The 12,976-nt window shown below is 37.1% G+C and overlaps 1 protein-coding gene and 1 long non-coding RNA gene across 2 annotated transcripts; one reads left to right on the plus strand and one right to left on the minus strand.

Moving 5' to 3' along the window:
* The first annotated feature begins 1,874 nt into the window (after positions 1-1,874).
* Positions 1,875-2,615, plus strand: LOC134819147 (uncharacterized). The gene is made up of 3 exons (XR_010160731.1): positions 1,875-2,014; positions 2,259-2,350; positions 2,462-2,615. It is a non-coding gene; the product is annotated as an uncharacterized LOC134819147 (long non-coding RNA).
* A 77-nt stretch (positions 2,616-2,692) lies between these two features.
* LOC134820030 (tyrosine-protein phosphatase corkscrew-like) lies at positions 2,693-12,830 on the minus strand. The gene is made up of 11 exons (XM_063830209.1): positions 12,607-12,830; positions 11,544-11,754; positions 10,713-10,902; positions 10,275-10,495; positions 9,630-9,808; positions 9,185-9,284; positions 8,760-8,909; positions 8,409-8,580; positions 4,296-4,399; positions 4,052-4,141; positions 2,693-3,850 (listed from the first exon to the last, which is right to left on the minus strand). Exons 1-11 carry the CDS (start codon positions 12,747-12,749, stop codon positions 3,785-3,787), a joined length of 1,626 nt encoding a protein of 541 aa, XP_063686279.1. The 5' UTR covers positions 12,750-12,830; the 3' UTR covers positions 2,693-3,784.
* Between the last annotated feature and the right edge of the window lie 146 nt (positions 12,831-12,976).

Raw genomic sequence — 12,976 nt, forward strand, 5'->3', positions numbered from 1 at the left:
AAAATTAAGGTAGGGTCGATAAATAAAGGAAAGGGCCTTAAGATGAACACAAGATGCTCAGCTGTCCTGGAAAAATACGGACAACCAGTCCATGGGCTTGGAAGAATGGCCACTGCATCAATCGTGAATATCATGGTAAACGGCACAATTGAAAGAATTGATCGAGGAATGAAATATAAACGCAACAAAGGAGTCTTCCTCGGCACGTTCAAGACCCAGATGTTGGAGAGAAAAGAAAGTTGTTTAGCATGCGTTGTTTACCTTGACTATGCAGATCTCGGATTTGGGTTTAAGATCGATCAAGAACAGTGTGGATACGAATCTGAAAAAGCTGAAAAATGGTTGGAAATCTGGGCCGGGAAGAACGATAAGGAAGAGAACTCCGATGATTATGAAAATGACAAGGAAACCCCAAATAATATAAGCTAGATTAGTAATTGCAGACTTCATACTTGTTTTCTGGACTCGGCACTTACGCCTTTAAGATTATTTAGAAAATTTATCACAGTCAATTTTAGAACATACTATTACTTACTCATATGATATTATAACAATATGTTGACTTACATGATCATCACTCATCATAGCATTTGTTGGAAAATTTAATTTAGCTTTACTTTCATATGATATGTTTGCTTTCTTCCAAAATGAAAACCAATTAATTATGAATTAGCATGTTTATTTATTTTACTGAATCAATAATACTAAATTGATGATATAATACATGTAGGAGAGCTCAGCACGGTTAAGTTTTTTAAGTGTTACTTACACGTTTCATTCGAATCATTCAGGAGGGATCAAATTCAACAAGTATGATACTGTTGATGAATTTTACGAAACTTTCAGAGAATCTTAGTTTGAAACATGTTTGTAATTTTTGAAATCTTAGTTTAATTCTGATACGAATTACGTAATTGTTGTTCAAGGGTTACAAGTGGGCAGCTACTTATGGGCCACCTTGTACAATGTCACTCCCTTTAAGTGCGATTAAGACAATAATCAATAATCAAACGATTGTCGCATAAGCTCGTTCGTTTGATTATTGCGCTAACGTCACCTTTGGTGTTTTTAGCCACGGAATTACGTTATAAGATCGGGTAACTCGCCATAATTTTATTACCAGTTAAGTTAAGTTAAGTTGTGGTGTCTCAGATCAAAACGATGCCTCATTGCTAATCTTAATTTTTATTGTAACTATTATAAAGGATCGTTTATTATAACGCGAACCAAATTTTGGGTAATTTTATAGTTTAGCCACTTCACACTTACAGTTACACTGTAAGTGTATAACTATAAGCCACTTCACACATTGCTTCAGCTTCTGTGTACAAATTATACTAGCATATAAAAATTTTCCGAACTGAGTTCGGCGAACTCCTCCCCTAGGTATGTTAACGATCCTTATATATTAAGACCATTATTGGCTCCCAAATCTTAATAAACATATTCTTATTAATATCAATGCTTAATTTACTGGGCGGCGCTCAGCCTATCATTCCGCCGAATCTCATTATTTGTGAACATTATGGCCTTGGGTCCCCGGGTAATGCTTAATGTTCAATGGTCATGCTTATTTGATCTAATTTTAAGAAGAGGACAATAAAATCCCATATTAATGAGGATATAAAGTTAATACTTCCCAGTACTACCACAAACTTAGCAATATTAAACTATATATTCTACAGAAAGACACAAAATTTCGACATATATTAATATCGGAAAGAAAAATGACCACAGCCTTCATCACGCAGAGTTGTTAATTAACTTCAAATATTGCAGCTATCGAACCGTCGTCATTCTTTTTTTTCTCGTCATCGTTACACCACGTGATTTAAAGTAATACTATAGTATAAAAAGCGAGTCACTCAGCAGTTTAATGTTACTTAACTTATATCTTTGTAAGCCTGGATATTAGAGTTCTACTTGAGAATTTCAGAGACATGGTTGGTTTCCGTGTTTTATCTGCCCTTATATTGGTCTTTGGATTGGTGGCGACTTCTTACTCAGCTGAGAGGTAAAGTTTGAAACTGACGAATTAATTTATTTAAGTAAGAATAATGATATATCATTAGGAATTTAACGATTCGTCCGCTTATTATTACACTAACCAGTAACCACTTACCACATGTTACAAAAGTACACAAATCAGTAATTAAATTTAGAACTATTTCTGTTGGATGTTGTAGTGGTGTATGTGTGTGTGTGAAAACGACATAATTGACAATTCAGTTGTTTTAACAATCTGATAACACCCTCAGTGATATGAACAGTGCAGAAGAACCAAGAATCGCCAACAATGCAGTGGAGCTGGCCATGAGCGATCCGGCGGGAAACATGAATCAGGACAAAGGTGCATATTCTTTATATGTTAGAAGTCAAATTGTCCGAGATCTAAAATTATACATTATATTAATGATTAAGGGAAGTGCTTCCCCTTACAATTAAACTTATCCAATCCCAGGTCATCCAAGGAGCCTGTCTGCCAGTCAGAACTGGGGGCTCATGGGCGAGAGGGAGGACTGAACAATTACCACTTGGGACTGGGATAGCCGTTGACGTCTGTTCCGTGATATCTGCCACTAATTGCAACAACTTGGCATTTTTGTTTTTCACAGCTTTCTAAATTTTGCTCTAGGAGTTATGTCCGTATAAACAATTATTTGTTTTCTGCATCTTCAAAGAAAACTCGTCATTTTTATTCTTCTCAACAGAAATTCTTATTTAGAAAACTTGATTCGAAATAAAAATCAAATACACAGTTGGTTGCATTAAAATTTAATAACATCTTTAAATCCAAAACTAAAATGATGAATCGATGAATTTGGTCAACTGATAAAAAGTGCGATTGTCATAAGCACCAAAACTCTAAAAGAACGATGATAACTCCGGACAGCTGTAGGTTGCTGGATTATAAGACTTGGTATGTGATAATGAAATAGCTCAAATGCCAAGGTAACTGGTAATTCATAGGAAAATGAATCGTTGTTTATTTAATCGCGCGTAGGACACTTTCAACTTGAACGTTATATCAATAAACATATGAAAAGTACATAATTCTGAAAATCTATTCTAAACAATAACAATATGGATTACGAATGTACACCACGTGTGTAACACCACGTGTGTAATCATGTATCATATTTACACCCAGATCAAACACACAAAGGTATGTTTTGACGATTATATATTCACATGAGTAGCTAAGCAAACAAATCGAAGCACAAAAATTGGATCAAACGTTTATAAAAAAAACAGAGATATGGTATGAAAATCATGAAGTTTAAAGTCATTTCTAGAAATTACTCTACAGATGGGTGCTCGGCAAATAAATGTGGAAACACATCATCAACTTGTACTGGTTACATCCGACCACCTTAATACGGGTGGACCATAATTAACTTTATCTTAAAACCGTTATGCGATTCCTGTTAAAAGCAGATCAACTAGAAATCACATTCAAAACAAGAAATAAAGTTAATCCTGATCCATCCTTAATTACTAACACAACTCATTGTTACACGCTAGTTTACCATCATTGATTAGTCTACAGCTGTATCGAGTTCTACACTTTCCCGATTTAAAGGCCGCGGCTAAAAGATTTGCCAAATCGTGCCTTATAAAAAGCTAAAACTGGGGTGATTTTAGCCTCATAACTATAAGGCATCACAACTACGTGATCCGTACAGCCGCGATCAATAGTCCATCTGTTCTTCTCTCAACCACACGAACACCCGACCCTAAAACTCTGGGGCTCAATCTGTTTATCAGGATGTCTGGTGATTTTTCAGTGGAGAGAACTTATGTTGCCGTATTCTGATTGGCAATTCTCTGCCGCTGCCTTTTCCTTAGCCTGTGAAGATTTCCATATCATAACCAATTTTGCAGCACATTTTCGTTGTGAAAATCTCTAGTGGTGTGATTCCAACCACATTAGTAGATTAGAAAATAGTAGGCCGCTAAATTCAAGAAGGATATATTCTCAGCACAACGAGTTCATAATATTAAATCTAAAAATGTATTGAACTTATCTAATAAAAAACAAGAAACTCACTCTATAATACTCCATATAACGTAACAGAGCATCGTAGATAAACTTATACTGGGCAGCAGTCTGGACCATACCACTTCGCTTCTCCCTGATCTGTCAGATCATCATGATTAGTTTTAACATTAAAACTAACATTATAGATACACTTCCTTAGAAAGTTAACATAAGAAACTTCATAACATTCAGAAATTCCAAACAACAACCACAATTGCCTAACAAGTGGGCAGAGATATGATTTAGCTCATACCTGACTGATGGACCTCTGAACGTCTACATCAACACATATTCCGTATTTATCGATTAGGTTTATCAGACAATCCAGCACGATTACTGTTCCTGTTCTGCCGATACCTGAAATTTAGAGTTCATTCGAATTAGATGATCAGAGGAAAAGAACATCTGAATATTTCTAGAAACTATACGCGCGGTACGTTTTAGATGGCAAACCTGGCGTGATAGAATGAACATGTAAATAATATAAATAAATAAATTTGTTGCATGAATGTTAAGCGCGAAAATAGGAACACTTTTAAATGGATTATGTCGCCGCGCGCTACATTCTACAACATTAAAATTCATTCTGGTGAAGGACTTTCGACAAATCTGTTCCAAATAAAAAGATCGAAAATCGAGTGTTTTAGTGAATATCTTAGAATATAATTTTGATTTTCTCAAGATCTGACTGATAGATTTTCTTTAAACTTTCCAGATAGTTAGATGGCTATATGACAGATAATGTGTAAGAGTTTGGGAGAATTTCTATATGCCAAAATGGAGATATGACTTCAACCACAAGAAAATATCTCCAAATTGGCGGGTTCTAGCGGAACACAGGTATATATTTAGAGATCTGAATGATAGATTTTCTTTAAACTTTCCAGATAGTTGTATGGCTATCAGACGGATAATCTGTGCGATTTTGGGTGAGTTTCTATCTTTCTATGTGGTAAACTTGAGATATGACTTCAAACACAAGAGAATATCTCCAAATTGGCGGGTTCTAGCGGAACACAGGCACATATTTCGAGATCCTACTGATAAATTTTCTTTAAACTTTCCAGATAGTTGTATGGCTATGAGACGGATAATCTGAGCAAGTTTGGGCGAATTTCTATGTGCCAAACTTTAGATATGACTTCAAACACAAGAGAATATCTCCAAATTGGCGGGTTCTAGCGGAACACAGGTATATATTTAGAGATCTGAATGATAGATTTTCTTTAAACTTTCCAGATAGTTGTATGGCTATCAGACGGATGATCTGTGCGATTTTGGGTGAATTTCTATGTGCCAAACCTGAGATATGACTTCAAACACAAGAAAATATCTCAAAATGGCGGTTTCTAGCGGAACGCAGGCACATATTTCGAGATCCTACTGATAAATTTTCTTTAAACTTTCCAGATAGTTGTATGGCTATGAGACGGATAATCTGAGCAAGTTTGGGCGAATTTCTATGTGCCAAACCTGAGATATGACTTCAAACACAAGAAAATATCTCAAAATGGCGGTTTCTAGCGGAACGCAGGCACATATTTCGAGATCCTACTGATAAATTTTCTTTAAACTTTCCAGATAGTTGTATGGCTATCAGACGGATAATCTGTGCGATTTTGGGTGAGTTTCTATCTTTCTATGTGGTAAACTTGAGATATGACTTCAAACACAAGAGAATATCTCCAAATTGGCGGGTTCTAGCGGAACACAGGCACATATTTCGAGATCCTACTGATAAATTTTCTTTAAACTTTCCAGATAGTTGTATGGCTATGAGACGGATAATCTGAGCAAGTTTGGGCGAATTTCTATGTGCCAAACTTTAGATATGACTTCAAACACAAGAGAATATCTCCAAATTGGCGGGTTCTAGCGGAACACAGGTATATATTTAGAGATCTGAATGATAGATTTTCTTTAAACTTTCCAGATAGTTGTATGGCTATCAGACGGATGATCTGTGCGATTTTGGGTGAGTTTCTATGTGGTAAACTTGAGATATGACTTCAAACACAAGAGAATATCTCCAAATTGGCGGGTTCTAGCGGAACACAGGCACATATTTCGAGATCCTACTGATAAATTTTCTTTAAACTTTCCAGATAGTTGTATGGCTATGAGACGGACAATCTGAGCAAGTTTGGGCGAATTTCTATGTGCCAAACTTGAGATATGACTTCAAACACAAGAGAATATCTCCAAATTGGCGGGTTCTAGCGGAACACAGGCACATATTTCGAGATCCTACTGATAAATTTTCTTTAAACTTTCCAGATAGTTGTATGGCTATGAGACGTATAATCTGAGCAAGTTTGGGCGAATTTCTATGTGCCAAACTCGAGATATGACTTCAAACACAAGAAAATATCTCAAATTGGCGCGTTCTAGCAGAACGCAGGCACATATTTCGAGATCCTACTGATAAATTTTCTTTAAACTTTCCAGATAGTTTCATGGCTATAAGACGGATAATCTGAGCAAGTTTGGGCGAATTTCTATGTGCCAAACTTGAGATATGACTTCAAACACAAGAAAATATCTCAAATTGGCGCGTTCTAGCGGAACGCAGGCACATATTTCGAGATCCTACTGACAAATTTTCTTTAAACTTTCCAGATAGTTGTATGGCTATGAGACAGATGATCTGAGCAAGTTTGGGCGAATTTCTATGTTCCAAACTTGAGATATGACTTCAAACACAAGAAAATATCTCCAAATTGAGATATTTTCTTGTGTTTGAAGTCATATCTCAGGTTTGGCACATAGAAATTCGCCCAAAATCGCACAGAATATCCGTCTCATAGCCATACAACTATCTGGAAAGTTTAAAGAAAATTTATCAGTAGGATCTCGAAATATGTGCCTGCGTTCCGCTAGAAACCGCCATTTTGAGATATTTTCTTGTGTTTGAAGTCATATCTCAGGTTTGGCACATAGAAATTCGCCCAAAATCGCACATAATATCCGTCTCATAGCCATACAACTATCTGGAAAGTTTAAAGAAAATTTATCAGTAGGATCTCGAAATATGTGCCTGCGTTCCGCTAGAACGCGCCAATTTGAGATATTTTCTTGTGTTTGAAGTCATATCTCAGGTTTGGCACATAGAAATTCGCCCAAAATTGCACATAATATCCGTCTCATAGCCATACAACTATCTGGAAAGTTTAAAGAAAATTTATCAGTAGGATCTCGAAATATGTGCCTGCGTTCCGCTAGAAACCGCCATTTTGAGATATTTTCTTGTGTTTGAAGTCATATCTCAGGTTTGGCACATAGAAATTCGCCCAAAATCGCACAGAATATCCGTCTCATAGCCATACAACTATCTGGAAAATTTGAAGAAAATTTATCAGTAGGATCTCGAAATAATCGACTTTCGTCAAATATCGTTCCGAAACCGCCAATTTGAGATGTTTTCATGAGTTTGAAGTCATATCTCAATTTTGGCACATAGAAATTCGCCCAAACTTGCTCAGATTATCCGTCTCACAGTCATACAACTATCTGGAAAGTTTAAAGAAAATTTATCAGTAGGATCTCGAAATATGTGCTTGCGTTCCGCTAGAAACCGCCATTTTGAGATATTTTCTTGTGTTTGAAGTCATATCTCAGGTTTGGCACATAGAAATTCGCCCAAAATCGCACAGAATATCCGTCTCATAGCCATACAACTATCTGGAAAATTTGAAGAAAATTTATCAGTAGGATCTCGAAATATGTGCCTGCGTTCCGCTAGAACGCGCCAATTTGAGATATTTTCTTGTGTTTGAAGTCATATCTCAGGTTTGGCACATAGAAATTCGCCCAAAATCGCACATAATATCCGTCTCACAGCCATACAACTATCTGGAAAGTTTAAAGAAAATTTATCAGTAGGATCTCGAAATATGTGCCTGCGTTCCGCTAGAACGCGCCAATTTGAGATATTTTCTTGTGTTTGAAGTCATATCTCAGGTTTGGCACATAGAAATTCGCCCAAAATCGCACATAATATCCGTCTCACAGCCATACAACTATCTGGAAAGTTTAAAGAAAATTTATCAGTAGGATCTCGAAATATGTGCCTGCGTTCCGCTAGAAACCGCCATTTTGAGATATTTTCTTGTGTTTGAAGTCATATCTCAGGTTTGGCACATAGAAATTCGCCCAAAATCGCACAGAATATCCGTCTCATAGCCATACAACTATCTGGAAAGTTTAAAGAAAATTTATCAGTAGGATCTCAAGATAATCGACTTTCGTCAAATATTGTTCCGCGGAACAAATGGAACAGAAAGTCCAACTCTCATTCTGTTTAGTTATGATTTAGAAGTCTCGAAGTCTAAATACTTCTCGGTATAAAACAAGAAGTGCAACTTACCCGCACTACAATGCACAATAATAGGAGGTCTATGTTTGTGTCTACTCTCGTGAATATCAAGTTCTCTGCCAATGTTATTGATTCCGTCGATACAGGGCGCCGGGTCTTTGGGTACGCCATGATCCGGCCATGCTACATATTGGTAATGTAACAGCGATCTCTTGTCTCTCGGCTGAACAATCGGGGAGTCAACACTCCAATAAGTACTCCCAAAAGGAGCAAAACTCTATTATTTCTAACGTTAGCTTTTTTTTCGGATGAGGGTGACCCGGAAGTAAAATAGATAGTCACTGAAAAATAATAAAATCTATGTATAGTCTTAGAAATAAGTTGATAACATATCAGTCTAACCTGTTTGATATGTGTAATAGTCATTCTCCTGATGATGAAGGTATCATCGTGTGTTTCACTGTCCAACTTGACGGTAATGTTGCCGTATGTATCTGGTTCAGCTGTGTTGGTGGGCCAATATCTGTAACACTTGTTCTTTCCACGCTCCACCTAATTTTACAGTTACTCTTAGTGGATAATTATAAATAAATAGTTAAATGAATAAATTAGTGAATAAGTTAATGATTGAATAAAGAACTAAAGAAATAAACACATACATGAATTTAAAAATAGACTCTTAACATAAATAGATTCTTAACATCATGTGCATTAGTAGCTCATTTAAATGTTAACGAGAAAACTGAATATTATATTATGTAAACTAATCAGATTCAAAACATGTGACAAACAAATGAAGCCCAGATCTAATAAATCGAATCTCATACCTCTTTGGTAACCATGAAAATTACGATAGCCTTTGTCTCCCAAACCATTTGCCAGAAGTCCTTTGCAGTTGTGCTCAATGTACCCTGTGTCGCTATATACCTAGAAATAAGGAATTTATACATTTTTTAAATCTATTTTTAGTTCGACAACTAGTCACAAAAGGAATGGTTATTGATTACTAGTAACCTGTGATTGGTATGGAACATTGGTGATATAAAACAGACAACTATTATTGTTTGACACATCCTAATGTAGTTCTTTCATTCAAATTTCTGATTGTTTCCTAATGCATCCTAATGTATAAAGTAAGTAATTATCAGTTATCACTATCACCACAATTCGCATATTCAAACCAATTGTAATCACGCTAATAGTGCTTATTAATAATACTTGATACTTAATTAATAATAGTATTTAACCGTTAAAATATAATAATTTGCTTACGTATTAGGGTTATCAGGAATTCTAACCCAATTAGCATTAATGTAATCACTTCCGTCTTCCTCTTTCCCAATCTGGAGTTTAACTCGACTCTCGTCGTACGGCAAAATGTTCTTGTAACGGTTCTTGGCTTTGTTTTCGACTCTTTGTCCTTGCTTGCGGTCTTTGGTTTGCCTCATCTCCTACAAAGATATGAGATAAATAATGGGAGCTAACAACTTAACAATTATGCCCTAAGAGAGCCAACCTTAGAGATCTTAGTTCTACAATCTTACTTTTTCATGAAATCTTACTATATATAAAGCGAGACGATATATGTTTATCCGTGCCATTTTACTGACACCACGGCATCAACTTTAACGCTACTTTCCGCAAAAACCGTAAAATATATACAACTGAAACTTTTTTGACTGGGCCAAATGCTTTGATGGCCTCCAAATCAGCATGAAAAAATAAAAATTGGCCAAGAAATAGAAGTTTTAGAGCCCCAAATTTGGACCCCCAAGTGGTGTCAAAAACGCGAATTAAATAGATAATAATTATTTTAGTCTCTTGAGTCTTGACATCATTTTAGGGTTATACGGGTTCCTGCTAGTAAACTTTAATTCGGACAAATATTCAAGACCACCACACTTTCAAAGGAATAACCTGCTGCTGTAAATACTCGAACTCCTCAGTAAAACCATCTTTCTTCTTCTCCCCGACTCCGGAACTCTCCAGCGCGTCCTTACGCTTCTTAAAGGAGGAGAGATTGACACGGGTAGAGTTGAGCGCAGTGGTTAGAGACACCACCACCCCACTGTTATCCACCATGCTCCACTTCTTGTAGTGTTCTATCAGCGCTTCCAGAGACACAAACTTCTCACCACCTGGTAATTAGGGTGTTAATTAGGGTGTTAATTAGGGTGTTAATTAGGGTGTTAATTATGGCGTTAATTAGGGTGTTAAATAGGGTGTTAAATACTCCAAGTAATGGGGTTGAAGGGTTTGGTGACATCTTCTAAGAAGTAATGGAATTATGTAAATATGCAGTGTAAAGTATGAAGCAGTACCAATAATAATGAAAGGTTTAACACTGTAACACACCTTGTAAGTGGTACTTATTCTCGGTGCAGTGAACCATGATATGAAACACATCCTGCTTCACCAGCGCCGAGATCACGTATGAGCCCATCTTGGAGGCGCTGCGTCGCACCAGGAAACTGCCGTCTGCCTTGGAATCTTGGAGGAGCTTCTCCGCCTGGACACTAGAAATACTGCCGTGGAACCACCGCTCCTGGGAAGAGATTGACGTTTGGTGGTAGCCACTAATCGAGAGTAAAAACTTAGGGCGTGGCGACGGTTATGTTTTACAGGACCGAGCCACTAAGTTGATGTATGTTTTCGTAAATTTGTGTCTCCTTTGATCTAAAAAAAGGAGGTGCAATGAATATCAGACGTTGAGGTGATGATATTAAAGATGGAATTTAACGTCAGTTTATCGTGCACTGATTGACTGGCTTCCTCCTTCATGGTCAGCATTTGTAATGATTATACTTCAATCTACATATTGTTGCAAGTATTTAAGAGCTGGTTAATGTGACCCGACAGTGTCAGATGTAAGGTTTTGTAGGTATTTTAGATAAATGGCAACCAGCAGTGAGTATTAAATCACATCCTTTAATATACGTGCGAAAACCTAGATGTAATTTATAGTAGGCCTCCCTGGAATTCAGCAATTAAAGTTTAGAACAAGATATTATGATTTTCAGTGGTCAAGATCAATGTTAGCGATCCCCAAATCGTATTACTGATGTAGAAGGCGATCATAATTATATTGTGTATGAACATACCTAAGTACATACTTCATACATACCATTCTATAAGACATAATATGTACATTCACTACATACCCTACTATAAAATTCAGGCACATACCTCAGTTGGCTCGTCAAAGTTTAGTGGGTATCTCAGATGAATCCAATCCCCGTTTTTCTCCTTCAACTCGTTAGGATTCTTGTAGAAATAAGACACAAGATCTGACAAGCTAGCAAACTTCTCCCCGATGGAGGGGTCGTAGTAGTCTCCGTGGTTCAGGATCTTAATGTTGGTCATGGCGTTGTTCCTCCACACTGATAACACGAAGTCTCTGTAGATATATGAGGGTGAGGTTAATTTTTATCTAGACACTTATTTTACTTCGGTGTATTCCAACAGCCACAATGTTACACAAGTGCAACCAGCCAATTACAGGAAGCCGAAGGATCTTTTTGGCCAGTGACGGTTAAGGTAGTGTGTACCATACTTTCTTTGTCCGAGACTTTGCTGCAATGTGCAGCTCCTCATTTAACCCTCACACCCGATTTCTCGAGTATTCGGCTGAGTAGACCGGGGGGCTGCATAGACCACTCATGATCCTTAGCTGAACGTCGACGACGCTCACCCCACGACCAGGCAGTCAGTGGGTTTCGAACTCGCAACCTAACGATTGTAAGACAGGCGTTCTAACCAACTGCGCTACCTGGCCGCTAATGTGTTGAGATTATTATAAAGGAGTTATTTGTACGTGGTATAAAGACATTTCTTTATGTAGGGTAGTGTAGTGGGTAACGTATAGTAAGTAGTGGGATCAATAAGTTCATAAAACAATCATGATCCTCTTTTAGATAGAGGCGCTGTCTTGTCTAGCACTACTGGCCATTGTAAAGAACCAATTCATTCGGGTCGTATCAAAAAATATATATTAGCGACTGAGACAATTGTAGTTTCAAAACTTCTAAACAATAATTACCACAAAGCAGCTTACGAAGGATTAGATTTGGACACTCTGACCCCCAACACTTACGAAGGATTAGATTTGGACACTCTGACCCCCAACACTTACGAAGGATTAGATTTGGACACTCTGACCCCCAACACTTACGAAGGATTAGATTTGGACACTCTGACCCCCAACACTTACGAAGGATTAGATTTGGACACTATGACCCCCAACACTTACGAAGGATTAGATTTGGACACTCTGACCCCGAAGACCCCATCTTTTCCCGCGTATTCCTCCCCCTTCATCTTGGCTTCCATCTCCACTGAACTAATGTACGGACTGAACCATCTTGAGGACATGAAGATGTCATTGTCAGCCATACTTGCGACGTGGTTGGCAACTTGTTAACGTAGATTCATCATGTCATGGACTAGTAATTGGGAATCTGTTACAATAAGTGTTAACTGATTAATTAACTGATTAATAAACTAATGGTATAATTAGTTAGATTTATAAGAGGTTCAGCTTCATGATATTGTTTCAATTCATAAATTAATGTAAACTTGTATTATACTATTATATATTTATTATTTATGCGGATGTTGAA

The sequence above is a fragment of the Bolinopsis microptera genome, chromosome 8 (genome assembly GCF_026151205.1).
Source record: "Bolinopsis microptera isolate Bmic1 chromosome 8, MBARI_Bmic_1.0, whole genome shotgun sequence".
Lineage (NCBI taxonomy): Eukaryota > Metazoa > Ctenophora > Tentaculata > Lobata > Bolinopsidae > Bolinopsis > Bolinopsis microptera.